This window comes from Grampus griseus (assembly GCF_964374135.1).
Source record: "Grampus griseus genome assembly, chromosome: 15".
NCBI classification, from domain to species: domain Eukaryota; kingdom Metazoa; phylum Chordata; class Mammalia; order Artiodactyla; family Delphinidae; genus Grampus; species Grampus griseus.
Window position 1 is genome coordinate 30071982 of NC_139009.1, and position 24916 is coordinate 30096897.

General features: G+C 36.8%; 1 protein-coding gene across 3 annotated transcripts in view; it reads right to left on the reverse strand.

Moving 5' to 3' along the window:
• Positions 1-4285: 4285 nt before the first annotated feature.
• Positions 4286-24916, reverse strand: part of ATL2 (atlastin GTPase 2) — a 63239-nt gene continuing 42608 nt past the window's right edge. For 2 of the 3 annotated variants that reach the window (XM_082671869.1, XM_082671870.1), the window contains exons 3-13: positions 20806-20940; positions 20400-20504; positions 17058-17108; positions 16702-16758; positions 15154-15246; positions 12921-13059; positions 12019-12146; positions 10609-10665; positions 9302-9373; positions 8188-8619; positions 4286-6046 (exon numbers count right to left, since the gene is read on the reverse strand). In XM_082671869.1, coding sequence (XP_082527995.1) covers positions 5927-6046; positions 8188-8619; positions 9302-9373; positions 10609-10665; positions 12019-12146; positions 12921-13059; positions 15154-15246; positions 16702-16758; positions 17058-17108; positions 20400-20504; positions 20806-20940 — 1389 coding nt within the window. In that variant the 3' untranslated portion in view covers positions 4286-5926. Of the gene's footprint in view, positions 6047-6092; positions 6534-6630; positions 6646-8187; positions 8620-9301; positions 9374-10608; positions 10666-12018; positions 12147-12920; positions 13060-15153; positions 15247-16701; positions 16759-17057; positions 17109-20399; positions 20505-20805; positions 20941-24916 lie in introns of those variants that run through there. The other variant, XM_082671871.1, reaches the window with a different exon arrangement.

Consider the following 24916-nt stretch of genomic DNA (forward strand, 5'->3'; position numbering starts at 1 on the left):
AGCCAGCCTGGATGGTAGCTCTGCCTGGAGGCTCTGTATTTGCTCCCGTGGAGTTTCATCGGGGCGGTGCAGGCTCCTAAGCTCAGGCTTTCAGCCGTGCTTTTTACAAAAGGGCTTGCCTAAGGCCAGCCATTTTTCAGTAGCAGGACTTGCCAAGAATGATTGCCTCTAATTGACCGTGCAATTGAGTTCAGAACCAAGATGCCAACGTTGGTGCAGGCTGTAGGACAAGGGGGCATTGTTGCTTGTTGGGTAAAAAGCAAGCAGAAGCCCCAAAGTTCACATTAACTCAGGCATTTCACTTCTTTTTCCTTTTCTTCTTGGCTGGTTCTTTGTTCTGTCCCTCATGCTCTGATGCAGTGCCCTAGAAGGGGAGAGAAGTAATACTCTAAATGGAATAAGCCTGCTCGGAGGCAGTGGAAATAAAAACAAAGACCCTTTATCTTCTCACCAAAAAAAATAAAGTGGCTAACCTCTGTGAGCCTCAGATGACTCCTCTATCAAAACGGACATTAAAATACCCACCCCAAGGTTATTATTACACCAGCATTGGCGGTATTTCGTTTAGATGCTAAATGTCTTAGTTTGGGGGTTTTGCCTCCTGTAAAACCTTCAATCCTCCCTGGAAGAACTGCTCTCTCCTCTGTTCTAAGCAGTGCTAGCATTTCTAGAGATACTCGATGTATATAAAAACCCTTATCTCCTTACTGCACAGGTCTATAAACCCAATTCTGTTAAGGACTTAAGAGCAGATACTTAAGCTGCATTAGATCAAATACTAAAGTTCTAAAGATAATCCAAATCCTTAAGGGTAACCTAACCTCACTCTACCCCAAAGTTATTATAGCAGATACTTTTTACTTAATGATCATGTTCCTTCGCATCTTGAGGCCAAGGGGAAATAATGCAAAACATTGATACTTTCGGGCCCATAGCTGCCACGTAACCACCTCGCTCATGTATAGCGGACAGAAGGTGGGTGAAGGGGATGAAGTTGAACAGTCCAGCCCATGTTAAAATACTCTGAGGGCTTGCTTCCCTTGTGGTGCAGTGGTTGGGAATCTGCCTGCCAACGCAGGGGTCACGGGTTCGAGCCCTGGTCCGGGAAGATCCCACGTGCCGCGGAGCGGCCGGGCCCGTGAGCCACAACTACTGAGCCTGCGCATTTGGAGCTTGTGTTCCACAAAGGGAGAGGCCGTGACAGTGAGAGGCCCGCGCACCGCGATGAAGAGTGGCCCCCGCTCACCACAACTAGAGAAAGCCCTCGCACAGAAACTAAGACCCAACACAGCCATAAAGAAAGAAAGAAGCTTTCATTAAAAAAAAAAAAAATACTGAGCATTTACCATATACAAAAATACTAGATAATATGAAAGATTAAAAGATGCATGAAGTATGGTTTCTTCTTTCCAAGGAGCTTAATCCAGTTGAGGAAAAAAGAACTTACTGATACTGCTTTTCTCCATAGACAAAATAACAATGACCACCACCCTCCAAGATTCATCATGTTTTTTCTCTTCAGGAAGCAAAGGGTGTAAAATTAAGTACGTACGGTTTGGAAGGATAGATGCACGTTTCACAAGTATCATCCCCATAAAAGGGATTCAGAAGAATGTCTACCAGGATGTTGATATGTGTTTTCATCTCATCCTCCTCACAACCCTGAGAGGTAGGTATTATCTCCATTTTATAGATGAAGAAGGTGAGGCTCAGCTGTTACCTAAGCGTTTGCCCAAGTTCACAAAGCTTGGAAGTGGTGGTGCTGGGAACAAAGTTCCGTTTTAACTCCAAGGTCCATCTCCTTTTCCTGGAGTTGAAATTCAAGCATTCTTCCAGTTCTAGGTTACATAAGTGTTTACGGAGTCTTCACGTTTTGTGTTTGGGAAATCTAAACTATGCCATTTTAGATGACCTTTCTTGCTTGCTCTGTCAGTAGCTATAGACCCATTTTCCTCCACAATGACCGTGTTGTTTGCCATATAAACGTATTTGTCAGAAAGCTTAAAAATAACTGTTATGTAAATAACAGCCCAAATTACTCCCATGCCCCACCAAAAAAAAAAAAAAAAAAAAAAATCGTTACGGACAAGCTTCAGGAAGTAGTTATCAGACAGACTATTGGCCAAATAGAGCCAGCAGATGGAGACTCAAGACAAGCAAAACTGAGTACAAATTTTCTATGCTACTTGCTTCTTTTCATATTTGATTCTCTCACCAATCCTGTGAGAGGGCAGGAATTGTCATAAAAAGTAAGGAAACTGTTAGCAGAGATCCAAGGTCTAGTGCTCTCTCCTCAAAACCCCTCTTACCCTCAGAAGGGTCAAAGCAACCATGTGAGCATTAAAGAATTACTTAATGGCCTAGAATGTCAGTTATATGAAAAAAATATATCACGTACAGGGTAATTCTATTTTTGTGTAAAATAAAAATTGAGTATGTTTTATGCAGTATAGTGACGTGCAGTATAGTGACGTGTCAATAAGCACAGGGAAAGATTTCCACAGCACACACACCAAATATACGGTTACCTCTGGGGTGTATCAAAAGGACCGGAAGATTTTCACTTCTTGCCTCATGTGACTTGTGTTTTTAATGTAGTATTATGGGTAATTTTCACCTTGTTTCAGTATTAACAGAATCTTTTTTCTCCACATTTAGTACTTCTCAGAATGCAGCTGAGACAGAGCTTTGAGTTAGAAATGTTACTCATCTGTGTCTGAAACCTTCCACTGACTCAAACCCTTGGAGGTGTGGAGTTGCAGAATGCTGGTTTGCAAGCCTGAGATACCTGAGACACCTTTTTTGATAAAGTGGTTTCCTACCACACGACTGTTGTACAAAAAGTGCTAATGTATATTTAAGTGCTTGACTGAGCTATGCAAAGGCTATGATCCCCTCTTCTCCTAAGCTTTTTTACAATCTTTAGGCACTTTTGACCTGGTCAACTGCTAGCTTTGGCACTGAAGAATCGAAAACGTCACAAACCTAAAGAGAACATGATAGGAGCTGTATCGCACTCAAGTATGTCAAGGGTAGATCAATTCTTCAGCCTAAATTCCAGCAAACTGCAAATCTGGAGAGAAAAATTCCTAGGATCTGATAGAAGACTTAGGTAGAGAAGGTGGCATTTCTCTGTCCTGCTTGGGAAAGCTCTAATGTAGCTTTGTTTGCCCAAAAGCCAAGTGGAAGGATTCTCTCTGACAGAGGCTCCAGACTGAATCCAAGTAAGACAGTCATTTGATTAGTAAACTCTGGCCAAGTAAGATGGCTGCCTGGAACAGCTGCCAGCTCTCCAAGCTGGTTCTCACCATCACCCCACAACCAGGACACAAATGGAAAAACATTTAGGTGCACAGATCAATTATGGTCAAAGTACGGGAAAATTCAAGCCAGGAATGAAGCTGCTGAAACCTAAAAGTGTGTGCAACAGACCCAAGCAACCCGCACTAGCAGAGAAGCAGCTCATCAGAAAGCTTTCCGTAAGGCCGTTTGACCTCAGTGGACCACTAACAGCAACGTCAGTGTTTTCTGAAATTTCATGGTATATTTTAATAGGTTCTTAACCAAGTTAAGACCAAAAAACAATTTTTTTAATCCCACAATAATGAAACAATGTAACTAACACCAGCAGCACTCACGCCTACAGCAAGGTCAAGTCCCTAGTAGCTAGCCCAATTGTGGGAGTAAAATAACTAAAGGAAGCCCTGCTCAAAGTTCATCGAAAATATAACCCTCAAAAATTAAATACTGCTCTTCAGCTTCACAAGTAGAATACGTTCAGTGAAGCAAGGATGACTAGCTATCTTCATGAGAGACATACAAGGCATACTCAATAGTAGGGTCACAAATGACTGTCCCTTCCACAAAAGTAAATTATTTATGTCTTAATTAGGAAGATAGACTGTTTGTTATTGGGTTTCTTTTTTAAAAACCTACCTTATAATATAAATTACTAAAAAATTATACCACAGAAAATATACTAACACAAAACTTATTTCAGCAAACAGTTTTGAGTTTGTCTTTAGTCCCTTTTATTGCTTCCTGTGTAGCAATATTCAGAGTCTTCCAGCTGAAACCAAAGTACTTTCTTAGAATCCTTTATAGAATTGTATCTTTGGGGAAAACACTCTTTCCAACAAGAAATACTAAGAAATCCAATGGTTTAGATTTCACAGCACTTTTGCTTAAAAATAAATAAATAACCAACCTGTCTTTAATTTCAGAAGAATTGCTATTATACAACAAACTTTTTATTTTTTCCATTCATAAAAACAGTCTACGGCATTCATAAAACAGGGTGGTAAAAGAAATAAAAAGAGACACATTTCAGGTGGATTCTGTTTAAGAACAGATGAGTTGGTAGCAGTTTAATACAGATGGAAACAAATACAATCCATATAAAAACAGGATCTGAAGCAGGAGGCGGATATATCAACCAAAGTAAATTTAGAGCTTTCGGCCATGCAACTCAACATCTGAGTTCTCTTCACTTAAAAACCAAACTAGACGCTTTAATAGGTGTTCATAGAGAAGGCTACAAAAGTATTACAGAATGTTAGCCTTACGTACACCACAAAAAAGAGAGAAACAAAATTAATAAATCCCCTAGGCTAATCACAACAAGTTTTCCCTAACAGAGACAGACACAGAAAAATAACTTTTTACAAGCTTAGATTCGAGGTATGAGGTACGATACCTTACAGCTCTCACTTGGGTGTTTCCCACTCATGCTCTTTTCAGTATAAACAAATAGGTTTATGTAATGGAATACATATTTGAAGAATTCCTTAAAAAAAAAAATCACAAGTTCCATTTTATATATACAAATTTTTAATTATGTACTGAAAATAAATTACAGGAAGGAACTTTAAAATGCAACAGAGGACAAAGTCACAATAAACATTCCCATTGAATTCCCCTGGGGGGAGGGGGTGGGGGGAGGGTGGTGAGACTGCAGTGCTCAAGAAGATAAATATCACAAATATATCAAAAACTTCAAATTGTCTATGCATTCACACACTGACATGAGCCACAAACATTCCTTCACAGGGACTGTACTCATTAGCCTACCACAGAACCAGATTTTGTCATAAACTACAAAACTTTTAATACAAAATCGTATTTATATATTTATAATTCATATACATGCCCTACCTGTGATTTTAGAAAATAAAAGCTACACACTGTATAGACACTCTTAACTCATAGCTGTAGGCAACATTTTTGGATGGAATTTCTCCCCCAATAAATTAACGGCATATTTTATGTACATGAAGGCTAAACTGCATAAAGACAGTTCAGTTTCCCAGATATGCATCTCCTTTTAGGGCAGGTTTACAAATTTAAAAAGGCAAGACAAATGTACACCTCAGAATCACTTTCTTAGCTACAAGAGTTGTCATGTAATTTCTGTGAAGTTTCTGATACATGCATTTATGTAATACTGGTATTGAAGGCAGTAAAGCAATATATACTTTTAATGTCGTGGCTCAATAAAGGCTTCATTGTCATTCCAATCTGATTCTTGATACAGTGATTCATAACTTCTCTAAAAATTAAAATTTCAATGGGACACTGTGTTAAAGAGACTCTAAATAGATTTCTTAAAATATTTCCCTGAAATATCCTTTACATAAGACAAATTTCACTAACATTAGATTAAGTAAAAAGGGGAAAAAAAGAATTAAACATGGTACAAGTGTGCATGAAAACTAATGCTCCTCAGCCAGTCTTCATGCCTTAGGAGCCATGAACAGAATGCTTAAAACCAACAAACAATTTCACACTCTGTGGCAGCCATCTGTGAAGCCAGTTATCTAAACTACTTCTACAGTTGATTGTAAACTTTGGTTTATTTTTATTTGAGTTCTCATTGTACAGCAAGCATGAAAAAAAGAAAGAGTGGAGTCCATGAGGAGATGAACTGTCAGTCTGTCTTTAATCTGGCATGATGAGACACCTGGTCAGTCAGGCCTGCTTTGATAGAGTTTGTTACAGACTGCCTTATGTTTTCCTCCATCAAATTATCACCCAGGGGCTTCAATACCTGTGGTATGAGAAATGTGCAAAACAAATAAAAACATGAGGTAAAAAAAGAGTTACATATAAAAATATATAAAAATTCAATTCAAAGCAATGAAGAAAATAACCAGGAATGTGGGAAATAAAAAGGTGCTTCTCCCAAAAAAAGTTATGATGCTACAAATAATGCAGTTAGACATTTTATAATGCAACAAAAATTACTTTCCTCCTATTCAAACCATTTACAATTCCTATGAGATGGATGTGCAATTCCATACCCTATATGCAGCATCAAATCTGGTATGTATACAGCATTTATGCAGACCGGCCCAGACGGTCCTGCTTATTGTCCTACATGTGTAAGTGTGAACACTTCGGATAGAGAAAAAAGTTAAAAATACTGTCTAATTTTTCTTCTTGTTATTGTTGGATGACAGTCTCTGTCGCTGTGCTGATGAAAGAGCACGATGAACCATTCGACGTCTAGTAACTTCAAACAGTTTGGAAAACACCTAAAACATGGAGTGATTCGTTAGGAGAATGACTCAGAGTGCCTTGAAGTTAAAGAACTTAAGACTACAAGAATTTGAGACTTTGTAGGTTTCTCACCTTCCTGGGACTCCTCTGAAGCAAAAGAAAAGAGAAATGCAAAAAAATTTAGACAAGTGTTGACACAGCACAGATCTTCTGACTAGTGATCATCTTACCTCAACTATACTGAAAATAATTTTACACACTTTAGATTCTTCCATTCACTTGTTTTGTAATAATGGCACTTCTAAACTCCTAGAATCAATGCTGCATGGGAGATGAGTGGTTTTCAAAAGAAGACAATGTACAACTATCGAAATTCATGTTGCACAAAATTAGTAATGGTCCAACATTTTTAAAGTAGGTAATATTTTAAGTGACATTGTGATAGCTTTTTTTTTTTTTGAGGTTGTGATAGCTTTTAATCCATCTTCGGTCAGAAGATATCAAAGGAATATAAAGAATGAGATTATTTTTGATATAAAAATTTAAATTTTACAAATATCCAGACACAAGCTTCCAAATCAGATCTGAATAAATAGAGCATTTCTATAAAGAAGAAATATAAAATCCAAATTAATATAGTGGGTCACTGTATAAAATAATAATGACATTATTAATAGAAAAGTCAACATCCAATCAACTTCAGTCTTTGAATTTAAAGCCAAACCAACATGGACCTGCATATCTTAGATCTTCAAATAAGCCCAATACTTCATCAGCCCAGAAATGGTATCTGAAAACACCTTTTATAACTGTCCATCGGTAATAACTGTAGTTTTCATTCTGGTCCTTGACATGATGCTCAAGTATTTCACGATGATCATTTTAATGACAACATCCTTAAATGAAATTTTCTGAACACAGGCAATTCCAGACAACAGTTGGCTGATATACAACAAGGCTTTCCTTAGTAGATACTTGTCAGGCCCAACTTTGAATTCTGGTTTGAGGTAAAAAATCATGATTTGAATTCTGGTTGAGATAACGGATTATGATTAAGAAAAGCTGGTTCTCTGTTTGTGGTGCTTTGCTTTGTTCATTAGTATTTCCACAGTATAGAGGTCAAACAAAGTTTCTTTGATGTAAAGAATTCCCTATAAGATTGTTCCTTGTAGTACATCAGTAAATCACTACTAACTTCATGGAAGGCAATGAAGACACAATATTTTTCCTGGAATATAAGCATGCCTTGGTTCTTGCCAATATTAGTAAGAAACTTCTTTTGCTTTCCTAAAGCAAAAGAATTACACTTCCAAACTTCTTTCCTTACCTTCATAACTCTTGCACTAATTATATTTTCTTTTCTTAAAAAAAAAATCCTTAAAGACTCTGGCCCTGCCCACTTGTCTAGTATAATCAGGCCTATGACTAAGAATCTATCCAAAGGATATTACAGATGTAAGCCAACCAAAGCACACTATAATTACAACTTTAAAGGGGAAAAAAAACCAGTTCATACTTTATATTCAAATTATGCATCTAAACAAAAAGGAAACTATCCTTTTACCATTCTCCAGATAAAGGAAAAGTAGGTGTGCAAATACTGGGGGTGGGGAATGGGGGACTGGAAGGAGGGGTGGGGAGTCACAGGGATAAGATTAGTCACTGAAAAACCAAAAGACAGATACCAACCTGTTCCCATAGTGTTTCAGCAATCTGATCAATCACTGTTCCAATTTCTCTGAACTCCCCAGAGTATTTAACATATGCCCAAGTACAAAGAGACGTCAGTGCTAACCCCATGACAAGGTTACACAAGACGGCTATAGAGTTTAGGCCAACGAAGCCAGTCAGTCCTGAGATTATATACATAGCAAACATGACTGCAAATAGTGTGGCAGGGGTACGAGCAGCATAGAAGATATTTTTGCCATCATTGTGCTTTATAAAATTTGCATAGGTTTCTTCTATTTCAGCCTCAAGCTGGTCCTGATAACGACGGCAGAATTCATCTCCACCCATTTTTTTTACTGAACAGAACTGTTTAATCGCCACTTCCTTGAGATTCAGGTGTCTTCGCTCCAGATCTGAAGGTGCAATGTAAGGCTTGTCCCCACCACATACCTGTAAAGGCAGGGTTACATTAGGACAGATTACATGCTGGAAATAATTCACACTTGAAAGAAATTCCCTGATCATAATTTTTAATCTCAAAAAGTCAAACCACCTACATGGTTTAGTTTTACATCTGTTCATAATACTTCACACATTATCATAACCTACTTATTTCTTATATGTTTAACTGACTCAAGCAAAATAAACTTTCCAAAATTAATTATATTGGTATTAATTATATACCAATAAAGACAAAAAGAATTACACTGCAATCTGTACCTGACTTCACCTGACCCAGCAATACACCAAAAGAGTACAAAAGACTGCTGGCAAGAAAGTGGGTAAAAGATAACATAAAAAAGGTACTTTAATGTTTGAGTTAGCAAGCTTAGCAAAGAAGCTGCTATTGCCCTTAAGCTGATGTTGCTTGCGTCAGAAGCTACTAATAACAGCACTCTGAATCATGTGTCGGAAAATATTTCAGTGTGGTCTATGTAATAACTTACTACCCATATCCTGCACTCTAACCATGGGAATTATATTCTTAGTTTATTTCCAGCAGAGATGATAAAGGGAAATTTGGGAATGATGTAACATGACAATGTAAAAGGAGCACAAATTGGTTCAATTATTTTAAATATAAAAATCTTCTATCTTACTCTAGTGTCAAATTTAGATTTTAGTTACAAACCTGCTCCATACTTTTGCAATAGATCTCTCTTGCTCCTGCTACTGCAGCAAGATTATTAGCTTCAGCTGTTGCCTAAGAAATAAAATAAAATGTGCCAATTTTATGTGAAATACCTGATAACTATAAATTCTGATTAAGACAATAAATTATGTACAATGACCAAGTCTGAAAATGAATCAGAGAAAATATTATCAACTTCCAGTTTCCCTTTCTAATTGAAGGAAACACCAGTATAAAGGACATAATAATTGCTTCTAATAGGACTACCTGCTTAATCTTGTTTTGCTTAGGTTTGTTAAAGTGGGTTTGTAGAAAATACCACATATGCCCAGGAAATTATAGAAAATTAAACATATACAACCCTAAAATGTGTCAAGTCCCCAGGTGCAAAGAATCAAGAATTACTCATATGGTCCTCTCTCTCATAATCAGTATTACACACAAGATACATTTTTAAATCCACAAAACTGCTTATTGGATGGGTTTTATGAAAAAACAGTTTAATCCACTATAAAACTGAGAAACTGCCCAAAGTAGCAAATTTTTTAAAAAATGAATTAGGTTGGGCTTCCCTGGTGGCGCAGTGGTTGAGAGTCCGCCTGCCAATGCAGGGGACACGGGTTCGAGCCTTGGTCTGGGAAGATCCCACATGCCACGGACCAACTAGGCCCGTGAGCCACAACTACTTAGCCTGCGCGTCTGGAGCCTGTGCTCCACAACAAGAGAGGCCACGATAGTGAGAGGCCCGTGCACCGCGATGAAGAGTGGCCTTCGCTTGCCACAACTAGAGAAAGCCCTCGCACAGAAACGAAGACCCAACACAGCCAAAAATAAATAAATAAATTAATTAATTAAAAAAAAATGAATTAGGTTAAAATAACATTGTCCCTAAAGAACACCTTTTTTAAAAAAATAAAAACAAAATCTATATTCACTAGAACCAGACGTGAATCATTAACATCAAGAGAAAATAAGCCTTATTTCAAACAACATTCATTGTCGAAGACTCAGAAAGCAGAAGCAAGGCTCTTGGTTTGGCAAGGCCCATATGAAGCTATCTTCTGAAGCAGAAATTCTCCTACACTTTTTGAGCAACTGAAGAGAAGGCACCGAGGACCCTCACTTCTGGTGTGCAAGGTGTGCAACCTGTAGTTACAAAAACCCATTAAAACTTCAGGACCCATGCCTTAAGTATCTGAAACGTATTCGCATGGAAAGAAACACTACCCCATTTCCAGCATTTATCTCTAAAGCAAAGATTTTTTTTTCTCCTTCGTAAATAAATGTATGTACAACACACACACTACCTGAAGCATGGACTTTGGATGTGGAAGTTCCTCTCCTTGATAAATTTTAATGTAAGCCTAAAAATACAGAAGACTCATTATATTCATAGGTTATGCAAGTTGGCTCCACATCCCCAAAGAAAGAAAAATCATTAAATAGAAAAATGATTCACACTATTATAAGAAAAGTCTAGGCTTTAAAAATCATATACTCTCATTCCAACAGAGTTAACCCTATTCTCAACATTATTAAGTGTGTATGTTGCTAAATAATATCCTAGAGAAATGTCTCTAAATATAACTCCAACTTGGCATAAAAATTATGTCTCATATTTAAAAGTTATATATAAAATGCCATCTACTTTATGAAAAGAAATCCATAATTCTCCCCTAATGCCAACATTTCAAATAAATATGTAAGAAAATATTTTAACTCAGTATTTTACTTTGACCAGCTTAAAATATACTTCAGTTCAAGGGAAAAAAAATTACTGAATTTGTGGTTTAAGAGTAAGAAAGAAAGATGAACGTTTTTAAGTAAGTTCTATATAGGAATCTTTCACCTCAACTTTCTACTGACTCTAAATTAATTCATAACTGAACAAAGATAGTATGAAAGTGATCAAGTGTCCATTAAATAATACAAAAATACACTCTTAGTTAACTGTATTTCCCTTCTGTCTATTTACAACTACAATGAATAAATACAAACCTCTACAATAGTCTTGCTCTGGCAAGCAAGCTATAAAGACTAGAGAACAGGGCTTCCCTGGTGGCGCAGTGGTTGAGAGTCCGCCTGCCGATGCAGGGGACACGGGTTTGTGCCCCAGTCCGGGAAGATCCCACATGCCACGGAGCAGCTGGGCCCGTGAGCCACAGCCACTAAGCCTGCGCATCCGGAGACTGTGCCCCGCAGCGGGAGAGGCCACAACGGTGAGAGGCCCGCGTACCGCAAAAAAAAAAAAAAAAAGACTAGAGAACAGCAGAGGGGGAAAAAAAATCCATGCATAATTTACTTGAGCTCAAACCCAGTCTGGATACTTTCAGCTGCTCTTATCAAGGCCCAGACTCTGAGAGAAGGCTTTTGCGAGAACTCAGGATACAGAATTATGCTCCCAATACCTATTATCATTCTCAAATGATAGAGTGGTATTGTAATATTATGGTGAATGGTTCTTCTTTCCATATCAGAGCTGGAGAAAAAGTAGGATAACTCTACAAAGAATAAAATCACTGTCTAGAAGATACATGTTGTCTGCTACAATCTTAAATATTCTTAAATACTGATACATCCAATTCAAGGCAAAAAAATATAAATTTTACTTTTTTGCTTTAAAATAAAGGTAAGAAATTTCTTGTACATACAAATGAGTTTTAAGTCAGCTATATTTCTAACTTAGACAAAGCCATTTAATGTAAGAATTTTCCTACCTTAAAGTATTCTACAAGATCTCTACAAGTGACTTTAGATCCACTTATCTCTTTTTCTACCAAATTTTCTGGGGCAAGCAGCAATGGAACCAGATTTCGAAGCTCTCGTTTAAACTCTTCATCAATATCTAGTGGACATGAAATTAGTCAATATGTTAGTAAAAAAAAAAAAAAAGTAAAGTCCCCATTGGTAAGAGTTAATAAAATTCTATTTCATAAATTAAAAATATGCTACGTAAGTGTAGATTCATTTCAAAAAACTCATCCAAACACATCACACTGGCACATCTCCTAGGAAAAAATATAACCACCCCTCCACTCTACTACCCCACTTCCGTCATCTCCCAATAATTCTTTCAGCCCAAATAACAAATAAAACTGTGGCCTACCAGAACAAATTCCACATCAAGTATTTTAACTAAACTATCCTTTCCAAATGGCAAGCAATTCATGAAATTGTATTAAATTTTAATACTAAATTTTGTTTCTCCAGCCATACTGTTAAAAGTTTTGTCAATCCTCAAGCCTTTTGCCATCATGCTCAAAATAATCCTAAAACATACACAAAAAATTACACCATCACCCCCGAACAGACTTAAATCTAATTACATCAATATAATATATTGGTGATGCTTTTTAGCAGAGTGCAATCAGATGAAATACTGAAATGTTCTTAGCCTTCAGTATTTTTAGGACATCAGTGCTGAGCAACAGACCACCTTATAAAATGTTAATCAATATGCCAGGTGTTTGCAAGAAACCAATACATTACAATCACACCATTAATAATGCATTAAAACGTCCTCCAGTATAAAAGAAAAAATTTAAGGAACCATGTATTTTTTTTAACTTTCAGCCTCTAAAACTTAAGTTCTGATTTTAGCAAGAATGGGAATTCCCACCTTTCAATCTCCCATCAAAACTAGGATTAGTTGCAACTTTAAGACCAGGATGTGGCAAAAGGAAGCAACCAAGATTTGAGAAACAATTGTGAATGTGCTTCCTTACATTCTGTAGCTCTTCATGTTGATTTTGTTTTACCTGGGGACAGAAGGAGACAAGGTGAAGGTGCAAACAAGAGAAAAACACATTTTTTTAAGAAAACACACATACGTACTCACATGCACGCACATTAACTCAGATGCTAGTCTAGGTGTGTGTTTCTTGACAATAAAATTTTACTAAAGACCCATTTCTAACCATTTGATAAGACCCCACTCTGTCTTAAACCAAAAAAGACTTTTTTTTTCCCATGTTAGCTGCCAAGGATATGAATAAATACAAATAATAATTAATCCTAATATCTAACACCAGAACAACAGATGTGGTTGTGATTTATAAACCAGTAAATAAATTAAGAATTTGCCTTTAAAGTACTTATAATGGCAAAGAGAAAAACAAAGTACTAATTTGCCTACGAATAAAAAGATCAGCCCCTGAGCAAAACAACAGATAAGGCGAAAAGCTCCAATGCAGTCCAAAGAGCCTTAAAAATTTATTAGGATTTTGGCACTTACTCCAAATGATTATTTATGATTTATGCTAGTTTACCAGTGTTTTGCAGAAGAGAGACTGCTATGTATTTTCTGGAAGGAAATCCTAATGTTAGATTTTTAATAACTACTTATCCCAATATAACTCATATTCTCCCAAACTCGTCTCAAAAACCATTCTAAAAAACATGCACCATTCGTAATCAACAAAATCTGGAAACTACCTAAATCTCCATCAAAAGTAGAATGGAAAACCTGTTGCCTGTTCATACAATGGAAGACTGCATAGCAATGAGAATAAGTGAACTAAACTACATGCAACAATGTGGATTAATCTCAGAAATGTAATACTGGGCAAAAGAAGCTGGACACAAAAGAATACATACTGTATATGATTCCTTTCATAAAAAGTCCACAAACCAAGCCTGTTGGAGGTCAAAAGAGTAATGAAGGGTTTGGCGGGGGTGGGGGTGGGGGGTGGGGGTGGGAGTTAGTGGATACAGGCAGTTGCTTCTGGGTGGTTACATGGCTATGTTCAATTTGTACAAACTCCTCAAGCTGCACACTTACGATCTGAGTACTTTTCTGTATGGCTTCAATAATATATTTAAAAACCTCCTTATCTTTGAAGTACATAATTCTGAATTTAGTTAATATGCCTGATGTGCTGTGGGTTAATTTCTTCTGAACAAACCAGAGAAAACGCTGATGAATGAAATTATCTCTGACAAGTCTAGAAATGCCTTTCAAATAATCCAAGAAATGAGGAGTTGGTTTTGATTTTATTTTAGGATTAAGAAAAATTACATTATACCCTAAGTCTTTGAATGTGGCTGCGAAATTAAATGCATTTTTTCATAGGAAACAAACAAAATTTTATTACCCCAAAGAGCTAAACCTCCTACTTATGAATAAAGGTATTTTTATGTATCTTTTGTGGACGTCAGTAGGTAGGTAGTATCTGACCTGAGGGTTTCCCAAAGTACTTCCATGTTATTTCCAGGAATGACTTGGTGTGGCATTTGCACAGGCCAGGCCAGGAGCTTGGACTTTTGGGTCCTACTCCCAGTTATCAATAATTAGTTAAGTGACCAAAGGCAAGTCACTTTTCTGGGTCCCAGTTTTGTGTGTGTGTGTGTGTGTGTGTAAAGGCTATACTAGATAATGTTTAAGATCCCTTTTTTCTCTATATGCTGCCATTCTACGAGATAGTATCCTTGGAAAGAGAGTCTCACATCATCTGTGCTCAATGCATCCACACTAGATTATCCAGCCTGTCCCAAATGCTCAGAAGCTCAGCTGGGCCAGAAAGAGAAATGCATGCAACCTGAGCAGATCAAAAAGTTAGTCTACTTCAAACTTTTATCCTTTGAATATTGATTTACTGAAGGGGCAGTTGGCTCTGGAGAGAAATATCCACCCCTTAACTTCTACTTGAGGGCATTTCTATTGTCCTCTTTCACAGGAGTGCTACCAATTTACTTCTCGTCAATTATGTATGCAGTTATCTGGGTTAACTTGGGATACTCAATTTGTTCCAATGACACTCAGAGGTTGGTAGTCTAAGCAGCAGTCCAGACAGTCCACACCTTCACCTGGGGCTTGGTGCTTGTGCTCTCTTCTCTAAGAAATGGGGGCTTACCTGCAATCTCTTTTCAAGGAATTGTTTTCCACCTTCCAAACCATATGAATGTTCATAAGGATAACTCCAGTCTCGAATCAAAAACATTAGTGTCTACAGAAAGAAGGGGAAAAAATTGAAATCATTTCTTATAAAACTTTACCAAAAATTACTACTTTAATAACTGAAGCACCCCTTACTCCCCAAAAACAATCCTTATCAAAGTTATAGTAACCAAATGGCTTAATACTACTCATAGTTATAACAAGAGCCTACATAAGCCAACAATACTCCCAGCTCCTATACCAAGAAACTACCTCCATCTGAGAACCTCACTGTGTATAAGAGTCACCACAAGCAATAATACAGGATATTTTAAAAAGAAACAAAAGACATATCAGGGTATACAGATCATAATTTTAAGTCAAGATTGTGTAACTAGAAGACCAACTAACCTAATTCTAGACCAATTAGTTCTTTTCATAGAATTTTTAATTCCTATATGCTTAAGTTCCTCAACTCAGCACTACTGACACTTCGGGTCAGATAATTCTTAGCTGTGCATGGCTGTCCTACATTTTGTAGGATGTTGAACAACATGTCTGGCCTCTATAAACTAGATGCCAATGGCATGAACTTCCTCCCCAAAACTGTGACAACCAAAAATGTCTCCAGACACTGGTAAATGCCCTCTGGGTGGCAAAATTACCCCAGTTCAGAAAAACTGATAGAGGCCAAATAGAGTATATTTCATCATATACACAAAATAACACCATAACCTGCCCAAATATTTCATAAAAGTGATCACCTGAGCCAGACAAGACTGAGGCAGAATCAATGTAACCCACTAACAGAATCACCAGTGATGCTATCACACAGGAAGGACTTCACACACTGATGAGCAAACAGGGTGGAGTCATTCTCACCTACTATAACACAACTAACCAAATAGTACAATGTCCACTTACAAATTACACTTGTTTCAAAAAAGAATCTATCTGAAATTAGCTCTGCTTTTTTAAAAATCTCTAATGATAAGACTCCACAGAAGCAAGCAGAGCATATGCTTCTCAAATCAAGGTTAATTTCTGACTTAATATTCTGTACCTAGCATTTAAAAGTAATGAAAAAACACATGGGGGAGAGATATAATAAATTCTGAAACTCTTCTATTTGAAACAAAAATAAAGAATAATAGGTCTAACCTCAACTTGTAATATACCACACACACACACACACACGTACAACCAATAACATTTTCTAGTAGTTTATCACATATAAAAGAAATTTACATGACTATCTCAAGTTTTGGAAGTAATATCCAGTTAAAAGAAATGTTATTAACCTTTTAAGTAAAAGTATTAAGAACCAGTCTATATTCATTTGTTCTATTTCCTATCCTGTAAGCTGCTACTGATAAGATGGTGATGACATTACCATAAATTAGTTTCAATTCCACTAGATCTGTTGCTAAAAATGAGTTTCGCATAATGTCCTCATATCTCCAGAGATACAAGATGATAGCTTTTCATAGATAAAATTTTTTTTAATGATAAAATATTTATTTACCTGAAATGGCTTCTGGTAGATTTCTTCCATTGCAAGTCTGCCGTATTCTGTAAATAACTATTAAATCAAATTATTTAAAATAATGCCCCCGAAAAGGTTGAAAGAAGACCTCTGTAAAGCTATTCTATATCAGACGACTAGATGTCAGAGCCTTTAAAATCATTTGAAAGCCAAGCATTTAATTTTTTAAGACTGCATATACTTTAAAATTTCTTCTAGTTAAGAAGTCGTACATCTGTGTAAAACCATATAATAGTCAATCTTCTTACAATATTACAGGTTCTTGGTGTAAAGTCACAACAAAGTGGGAATTAAACTTTCAACACTTTGGCATACATTCTTTGAGACATACATACTTGCAAGTGTTGAAGATCATCTTCTTGAATATTTTGAGACAAATTATACACCTGTTAAAACAAATTTTTGTTTTTATTAGTGTTTTACTTTGAATACCCAGCTGTGTATAACTTTACTTGTGGAAACGAAGGCTATTTTACACCTGAGCACAAATGAATGACTCAGTCACTATCTTAACCAGTGGTCCATGAAAAGAAATTTCTTTTTTCCTAACAGTTAGGATAAAACATTAAGGGGGAAGCAGCGGTGGTAAACTGTGTAAAAATCATGAATATACACATATGGGGCCAAGAAGGCAGCAGACATTAAAAAAAAAAAAAAAAAGTATATTACATAGTAAGTTTCTTTAATGTTATGACATGATTTTTTTTTTAAGTGAAGAGTTCCCCCAACTACCCAACTGTTTTTCTACGTCAATGAACGTGAAGGGCATAGTCCTATTGGTTTGGCCAAAAAGTTCGTTCGGGTTTTTCTCTGTAAGATGTTACAGAAAACCCAAACGAACTTTTTGGCCAACCCAATACAAAGATAAATTCCTCCCTGGAGCATTCATAGTATATAGTTTATGGTTTATTCAGTGGGTGCCTCAACTAACTTGACTGTAATATTATGGTTATCGTTTTACTTAAGCAAAGTCAGTCTAAATAACTTAACATGAACATTTTACCCCCCCCCCCACACACACACAGTAGGTAACACTCTTCCACTTTCCAAGGTCCACAGACCAGAGCTGGTAACGCAAACTTCCACTACTCTCAAGAAACAGTAATTGGAGAAAAGATTCGCTAGGTCCAATCCTTCTGAGTCAGGTCTTTAAAAGATGACCTGGACCACCAAAGGACAAAAGTGGATGTCCATAGTTGTCACCTCTGCTAGGAAATAACTTATATCTAAGAAAATAGGGTTACTCCAAATATAGAACAATTTGTTCTAACAGCAAATAAGTGATAATCTAACTTAATCACTTGGAGGTCAAGAATATAAACAGCCAATATAGCCTGGCAAATCTAAAATGATATTCTCAGTTGACTAATTCCAAACAGGTTCTTAAAAAGTAATTAATGATGAGGTGATTAAACTCTAGATTTAAACTTAAACACTGAAAGAATAACCAACCTATTCTCACTCATATGGGCCTTAGCTTTTAGAAAATAGGACCAGATCCCTACATTGTCAGGGCCAGGTTGTAAATAGCAAACAGAAAAGATTTGTTTATTGTAGATCATTAGTACTTAGCATATTGTGTTGTACTTAATAGATGCTCAGTAATTATTTTTTGAAAGAATAAATGACAAAGGGATCAATTTGTTATTGATTCATCAGCCAGATAACTTATGTAAGGAAGGAGAGAAATCTAGCCTCAAGAATCAGGAAAGAAGCAATAATAAAAACTAATTTTAGGGACTTCCCTGGTGGTCCCTGTGGTTAAGACTCTGCATTCCTGGGACTTCCCTGGTGGCGCAGTTGTTAAGAATCCGCCTGCCAACGCAGGAGACACAGGTTTGAGCCCTGGTCCGGGAAGATCCCACATGCCACGGAGCAACTAAGCCCGTGTGCCACAACTACTGAGCCTGCGCTCTAGAGCCCGTGCTCTGCAACGAGAAGCCAGAGAAAGAGAAGCCCGCGCACCACAACGAAGAATAGCCCCCACTCGCTGCAACTAGAGAAAAGCCCACGCACAGCAACACAGCCATAAATAAATAAATTTTAAAAAAGACTCCACACTTCCAATGCATGCAGGCATGGGTTCAATCCCTGGTTGGGAAACTAAGATCCCATATGCCGCACGGTTCGGCCTTAAAAAAGAAAAAAAAAATTAATCTTCTTGATTATTTAGTTTACAAACCGCTTTCTTATGCATTATCTCATTTGTATCTCATTTCTGACTGCACACAAAACCACATGTGAGATAGGCAAGATGGGCAAAATCTTTGTTTTACGATAAGAAAGTGGCTGAATGGCTTTACGTGGTTGTCCAAAACCAGTTCTCTTGCTATCATAAAGTTGAATAAACAAGAGAACACCATGGTATAAGTTTTAGGACAGAGAACTTATAATTTAATGCAAGCCACAGAGCCAGCTAATCTGAAGGGCTATAATGCGATAATATAAATACAAAGATGTGGCTTCTGCTCGCCTCAAGAAAATGGCAGTTGTGCTGTCCTGCAAGATCAGAGAAAAAGAGGTGGGACAAACTGAAAAAGAGACTCTGAGAGTCCCCAATAACATCACTTAGTTTGTAGTGACAGATATTCCCATCCCTATAATAAAAAGAAGCCACTTCTCTTTTATCTCATAATAATTCCAAAACTTGTTTCCACTCTGACAGCTAGATACTTCAAATTGAGGAAGAAAGGAAATGGGAACTTTAATAGAAACTGGTCACACATTCCAGATATTAATGGAAAGCACAAAAATTCCAAGACACTGTGACGGTATCACCTATAATCTACCATCCATAAGAAATATTTATCTCAGGAGAAGCACATACTTTTTAAAATATTTGCAAATATACATCTTGATACATCACCAGCTGGATCTAACCACCATACTTCAATAATTCATTTTTCAGCCAGAGAAGTATCAACCACAGATGAGCTCAGGAAACAGAAAGTAAAGAAATAAAGAATGACCTGTGGTGGTTTAATTCAGTGCAATTAGTCTAAATTATACAGAAAAGAGATGGCCTAGCTTGAAGAGACTAGAACTTGATAGAACACCAAACATAACTCTAGGGTACAGCATAAGTGAAAAAACAGAAAGGATTTCACCCCTTTCTAAATGAAACAGATGCTTTAAGTCCTTAGTTTATTATATAAACATCATTAAGGTTTCCTAAATAAGAATTATTATGCCTCTACCTCCATTAGTTCAAATAATCATGTACTAGTTGTCATACATATTGAGTAGAAAACTAAATTTAATTACTTGGTTTTGTTGTTTGTTTGGTTGGTTCAGCCAAAAAATAAAGAAACACCCTATACTTTACTGTATATGACTGAATTCAATTGAATTCAATATCAACTGAATATCCTTGAATTCAATTAAGGATATCATGCAATAATATATATTCCTTTAAAAAGAAAAAAGCATAGATGCTATGATGAAATACCAAAGGGATTGGCTATTGGTTCACTGTTTCCCTGGTAAGCACTAAAAGTATGAAATTTCACATTGTAAGCCAGAACAGCAAGCATAGAAATGTAAGTGACCAATACTAAATGTAAATAGTTTCTCTGATTTTAATCCTTTTTTTCCCTTCAATCAAAAGGCATTTTGAGGAAGAGCAAAGGTATTAGGATTGTCTGACCTGATCATACCGCGTCATCTCTGTATCTCACCTGGACAGAGCTAGTCATAGTGCTCAGAGCAAACACTGTTGCACAATCTTTGATAGTTGACTGGCTATCAAAGGCACCCTGGGTATCCATTAGCAGCACAGCCACCTAGGAATTTAAAAGTTTAAAATACTAAGTAAAAAATTCACCAATAGTGACTATAAAAGTCAAATATAAAATGGTTAATATCAAAATCAGTAATTAAGTCAAGAAAAGTCCTCTAACTTAAGTATCTCACACATTTTGACATAATAATCCACATATGTTAAAGTTATCAGATATTAATAGTTCTGTGTTGTTTTGATCAGAAAGAATATGGAAGAAAAAAACCTAGTTTTTTTAGTTAAAAACTATATATATATATATATTTTTTACTATATATAGTAAAAAACTATAAAGAGAATCTCACTTTTGTTCCATTAGGTCTGTCGATCACAAACACTTCATTCCAGACTTGTATGCCTGTAGTTTCTCTTTCGCAACCACCTCTCCATGTAAAGCCAGTCAATGGTTCATTGCTTCCACCAATCCAACTTTGAGAATCCTGTTAAAGTTAAGAATAAATAGAAAATAAAACACACAAAAATAAGAACTCAAAAGGAATATAAGAAATCACCCACTCTTCACAACACTGTAAATCAACTACACTTCAATAAAAATTAAAAAAAAAGTCAGCCACTCATTTTATAGATGAGGAAGGTACATCCAGGGAGATAAAATATACTGTAACATTACACAAGTAGTTACAAAAACAGTCCCAAATCCCATCTAGGGTGTTTTGACTAAGAGAGATGTGGTCTTCCCCCAAACCTGAACCTTCTTGAATAGCTCACATTTTCATACTCTAGGCTTCTAGATAAGTGGGGTCACACCCACTTCCCCATTTTGGAAAGATTTCCTATGTTTAAAAATCATAAAAAATAGATACTAGCTATTTCGATACCTCCTTGTACAAAACTAAGTTGCAGACAGAATGGCTGTCAAAACAGCATTGCTCTCTTAGAATAGCTTATACTAAAATGTTTTCACACTGCCTTAATTTTCTCTTTAAAAAATATCAACTTTAAAAATAACCACAAGACTTGTTTGAAACCTGATTCAAACAATCCAGCTACATAACTCTTTTTCGAAACCAAAAGGGAAATCTGAATCCAGACTGGGTATTATATTAGATGGTGTTAAGTTGGGGTAAAGATGATTGCTTGGTGTGATAATGGTTTTGTGGTTGTATTAATAATAATAATAAAGTCCTTAACTGTTAAATATTCGAGTATTTATGGTGAAAGAATATGCTTAGCATTTGCTTTAAAATATTTCAGGAAAAAAAAAAAAAAAAGAGTAAAAGGGCAGAGAGAAAAACAGATGAAACAAGACCAGCAAAATGTTGATAGGTATACTGGGGTTCATTATACTCTAGTATTTTGGGATATATTTAAATTTTTCCATAATCAAATGTTTTAACGTACCTCACAGGGCTAGACTGTTATAATTAAATATCATAAAATTATATTAAAGTTACTATACCATAAGGTAATTTATCTAGAAAATTAAATCTGGAATATAATAAATGAGTTAACTTTGACATATATTAAGAGCCCTAGGGACTTCCCTGGTGGCACAGTGGTTAAGGTGCAGAGCAACTAAGCCCATGTGCCACAACTACTGAGCCTGTGCTCTAGACCAGCGAGCCGCAACTTCTGAAGGCTGCATGCCTAGAGCCCGTGCTCCACAAGAGAAGCCACCGCAACGAGAAGCCCGTGCACCACAACGAAGAGTAGCCCCCGCTCGCCAAAACTAGAGAAAGCCCGCGTGCAGCAACCAAGACCCAACACAGCCAAAAATAAATAAATAAAATAAATAATTTTTTTTAAAAGAGCCCTATACTTTAAGTATACTTAAAGCCCACATACCCTTTTCTCAAAGTACCTCCCCCCACAGGAAAAATTCCTTTGTTTCAGAAATATTTCTAATAAGCTTTACTATATAGTCCAAAACAGATATCAAAGCTCAAATTAGGGGTGGAAAAAAGATGGGTATGGTAGGCTCAATGAGGGATGAAGCAATTTATGAAAACGAGATACAAGGTGGGGGGAAAAAAGTGTTGTCCAGACGATCACTACCTAATGTGAAGATCCGTCTTAAACTTCAAACCATCTATAATTATTATTATCCCACAAAACTCCCATCCCCAGTAGGTTACCAATCCTATTAACCACAAAATTCTCTTGGATTCTCTTCTTCACTTTCAGTATCTTCAGCTTTTGACCCTCATCCCTCTGTTGGTCACAAGGCTGCCTGCCACATGGCACAATTCTATTCACATTATATACTATGGACTTGTGCTTCAGGAGGCACCCTTACAGGGATTATGGTCTTGCCCCTGGGCTATACTTTAGATGCCCCAAGTAGCCTGGAACCTCCCTGTCGTACTCTCAACCCATCCTTCCCATAGTCACTTAATTTTCTCAACAAGAAATGTAATCTTGCCACTGTCCTACTAAAAAGTCATCTGCGGCTCCCCATTATTTACAGGACCATCTAGAGACCTGCTGCATACAATCCACCTTTAATTTACTTTTTCTATCTCTGCTCCTGATACTACTCATAAGTTCCCCCAACACACACACCCACACACACACACCCACACACACCCACACACACACACACACACACCTCTTCCAGTTTCTACCACTCCAAAAAGGTCACTATTCCGAAATACGTATGTTGTTTAGCATCTCTATACTTTTGTTCCACCCACTGTCTGCCTAGACTGAGCCAGCTGTCAGGAAACTCCGACTTTTGTGGACTCTGAAAGCATATTACCGACACTGCAGGTGGTTATCTTTAAATAGCTTTGCACTGCAGTTCTTGTGTGAATACTGAGAGCATGGGCTGTAAACTCCATTTTTGTTTACAAAACTGTTCCTACCAAAGTGCCTTGCCCTATTCTAGGCTCTCACATGTGGCATCTCATTCCCCAACAATGTCAAAGTGGTATTTAATGAACTGATTATTTTTAAAAGGTCCAACCTACAAAAGTAACTTAAGAGAATCTACCCTATTAGAGAAATCTGTTTTTATTCTACATCTTGTTTCCCTATCTCTCCTATGAGAATGTAAGTTCCATGAAGAAAGAAAGTTTTGTCTTTTTTTCTCTCAAAACATAGAATAGTACTCCCAGAAGAGAGAATGGTGCCTGGCTTGCAGTAGGCACTCAAAATATTTGCTCAATAAATAAATACATTAAAAATTTTAATTATTAAGCTTCAGTGTGTTCCCTTTTGAGCATGTGTAAGAGATACCTAAGAAATATGATCCTTTTAGGGACTTCCCTGGTGGTGCAGTGGTTGGGAGTCTGCCTGCCAATTCAGGGGACACAGGTTCAAGCCCTGGTCTGGGAAGACCCCACATGCCTCAGAGCAACTAAGCCCGTGCACCACAACTAGCCTGTGTGCAGCAACGAAGACCCAATGCAGCCATACATACATACATAAATACGTTTACTAAAAAAAAAAAAATATGATCCTTTTAATTATTCCTAGAAACAATTACATGAACAAGAGAGTAAAAATAAATTTTAAAAAGTATAGATGACTGATATCATAGGCTAAGATGTTTGTTAACCTTACCCTCTCCAAAGAAACTTTAAAAAGAACTGGTGTCTCATTTAAAAAATCTATTGACTATATATCATCTCTTCTTAGTTTACCCTGTAATGGAAATGTTTACTAAACTGATTAGTCAATAAAAGGACGAAAGAAAAAGTAAGTCAGAGAACCTAGCTAATTAAAATCACTAAGTTTTGATATTTCAAAACATGAAATTAAGAAGTCTTACTATTTCTCTAACATATTGAATACCGATAAATTTAATATATTCATATATACTCATTCAACAAATATTTATTGAACCCCTACCATGTGCCAGCCACTGTTTTAGGTTCTAGGGATACAGCAGTGAAAAAGAACAAACATTCCTGCCCTCAAGGAGCATTCAAATGAATTCTAGAAGCAGCCTTGCTGATAACAGATACTATTTGCTGTCATAAGTTAGTAAAAGCAAACTTAAGAACTTGAAAAACAGTAATCTGATACCATTTACTACTGTAGGGACAAAACAGGCCTTAAAACTCGAAATTTCTAAAATGATTTTAATCCTCCAGTAAAATAAAAAAATCTTATTGAATAAATCTCAGTTGCAAAAGGCAATATGAAAACACCTGAACTTTAAATGTAGTCAAATATTATAGTGAATAAACATAAACTCTTGCCAAGAAGACTTACCAGTGTAATATAATTGTCAACAATAAAGAACCCGGGCTTCCCTGGTAGCACAGCGGTTAAGAAACCACCTGCCAATGCAGGGGACACAGGTTCGAGCCCTGGTCCAGGAAGATCCCACATGCCGCAGAGCAACTAAGCCCGTGAGCCACAACTACTGAGCCCGCATGCTGCAACTACTGAAGCCTGCACGCCTAGAGCCCGTGCTCTGCAACAAGGGAAGCCACCGCAATGAGAAGC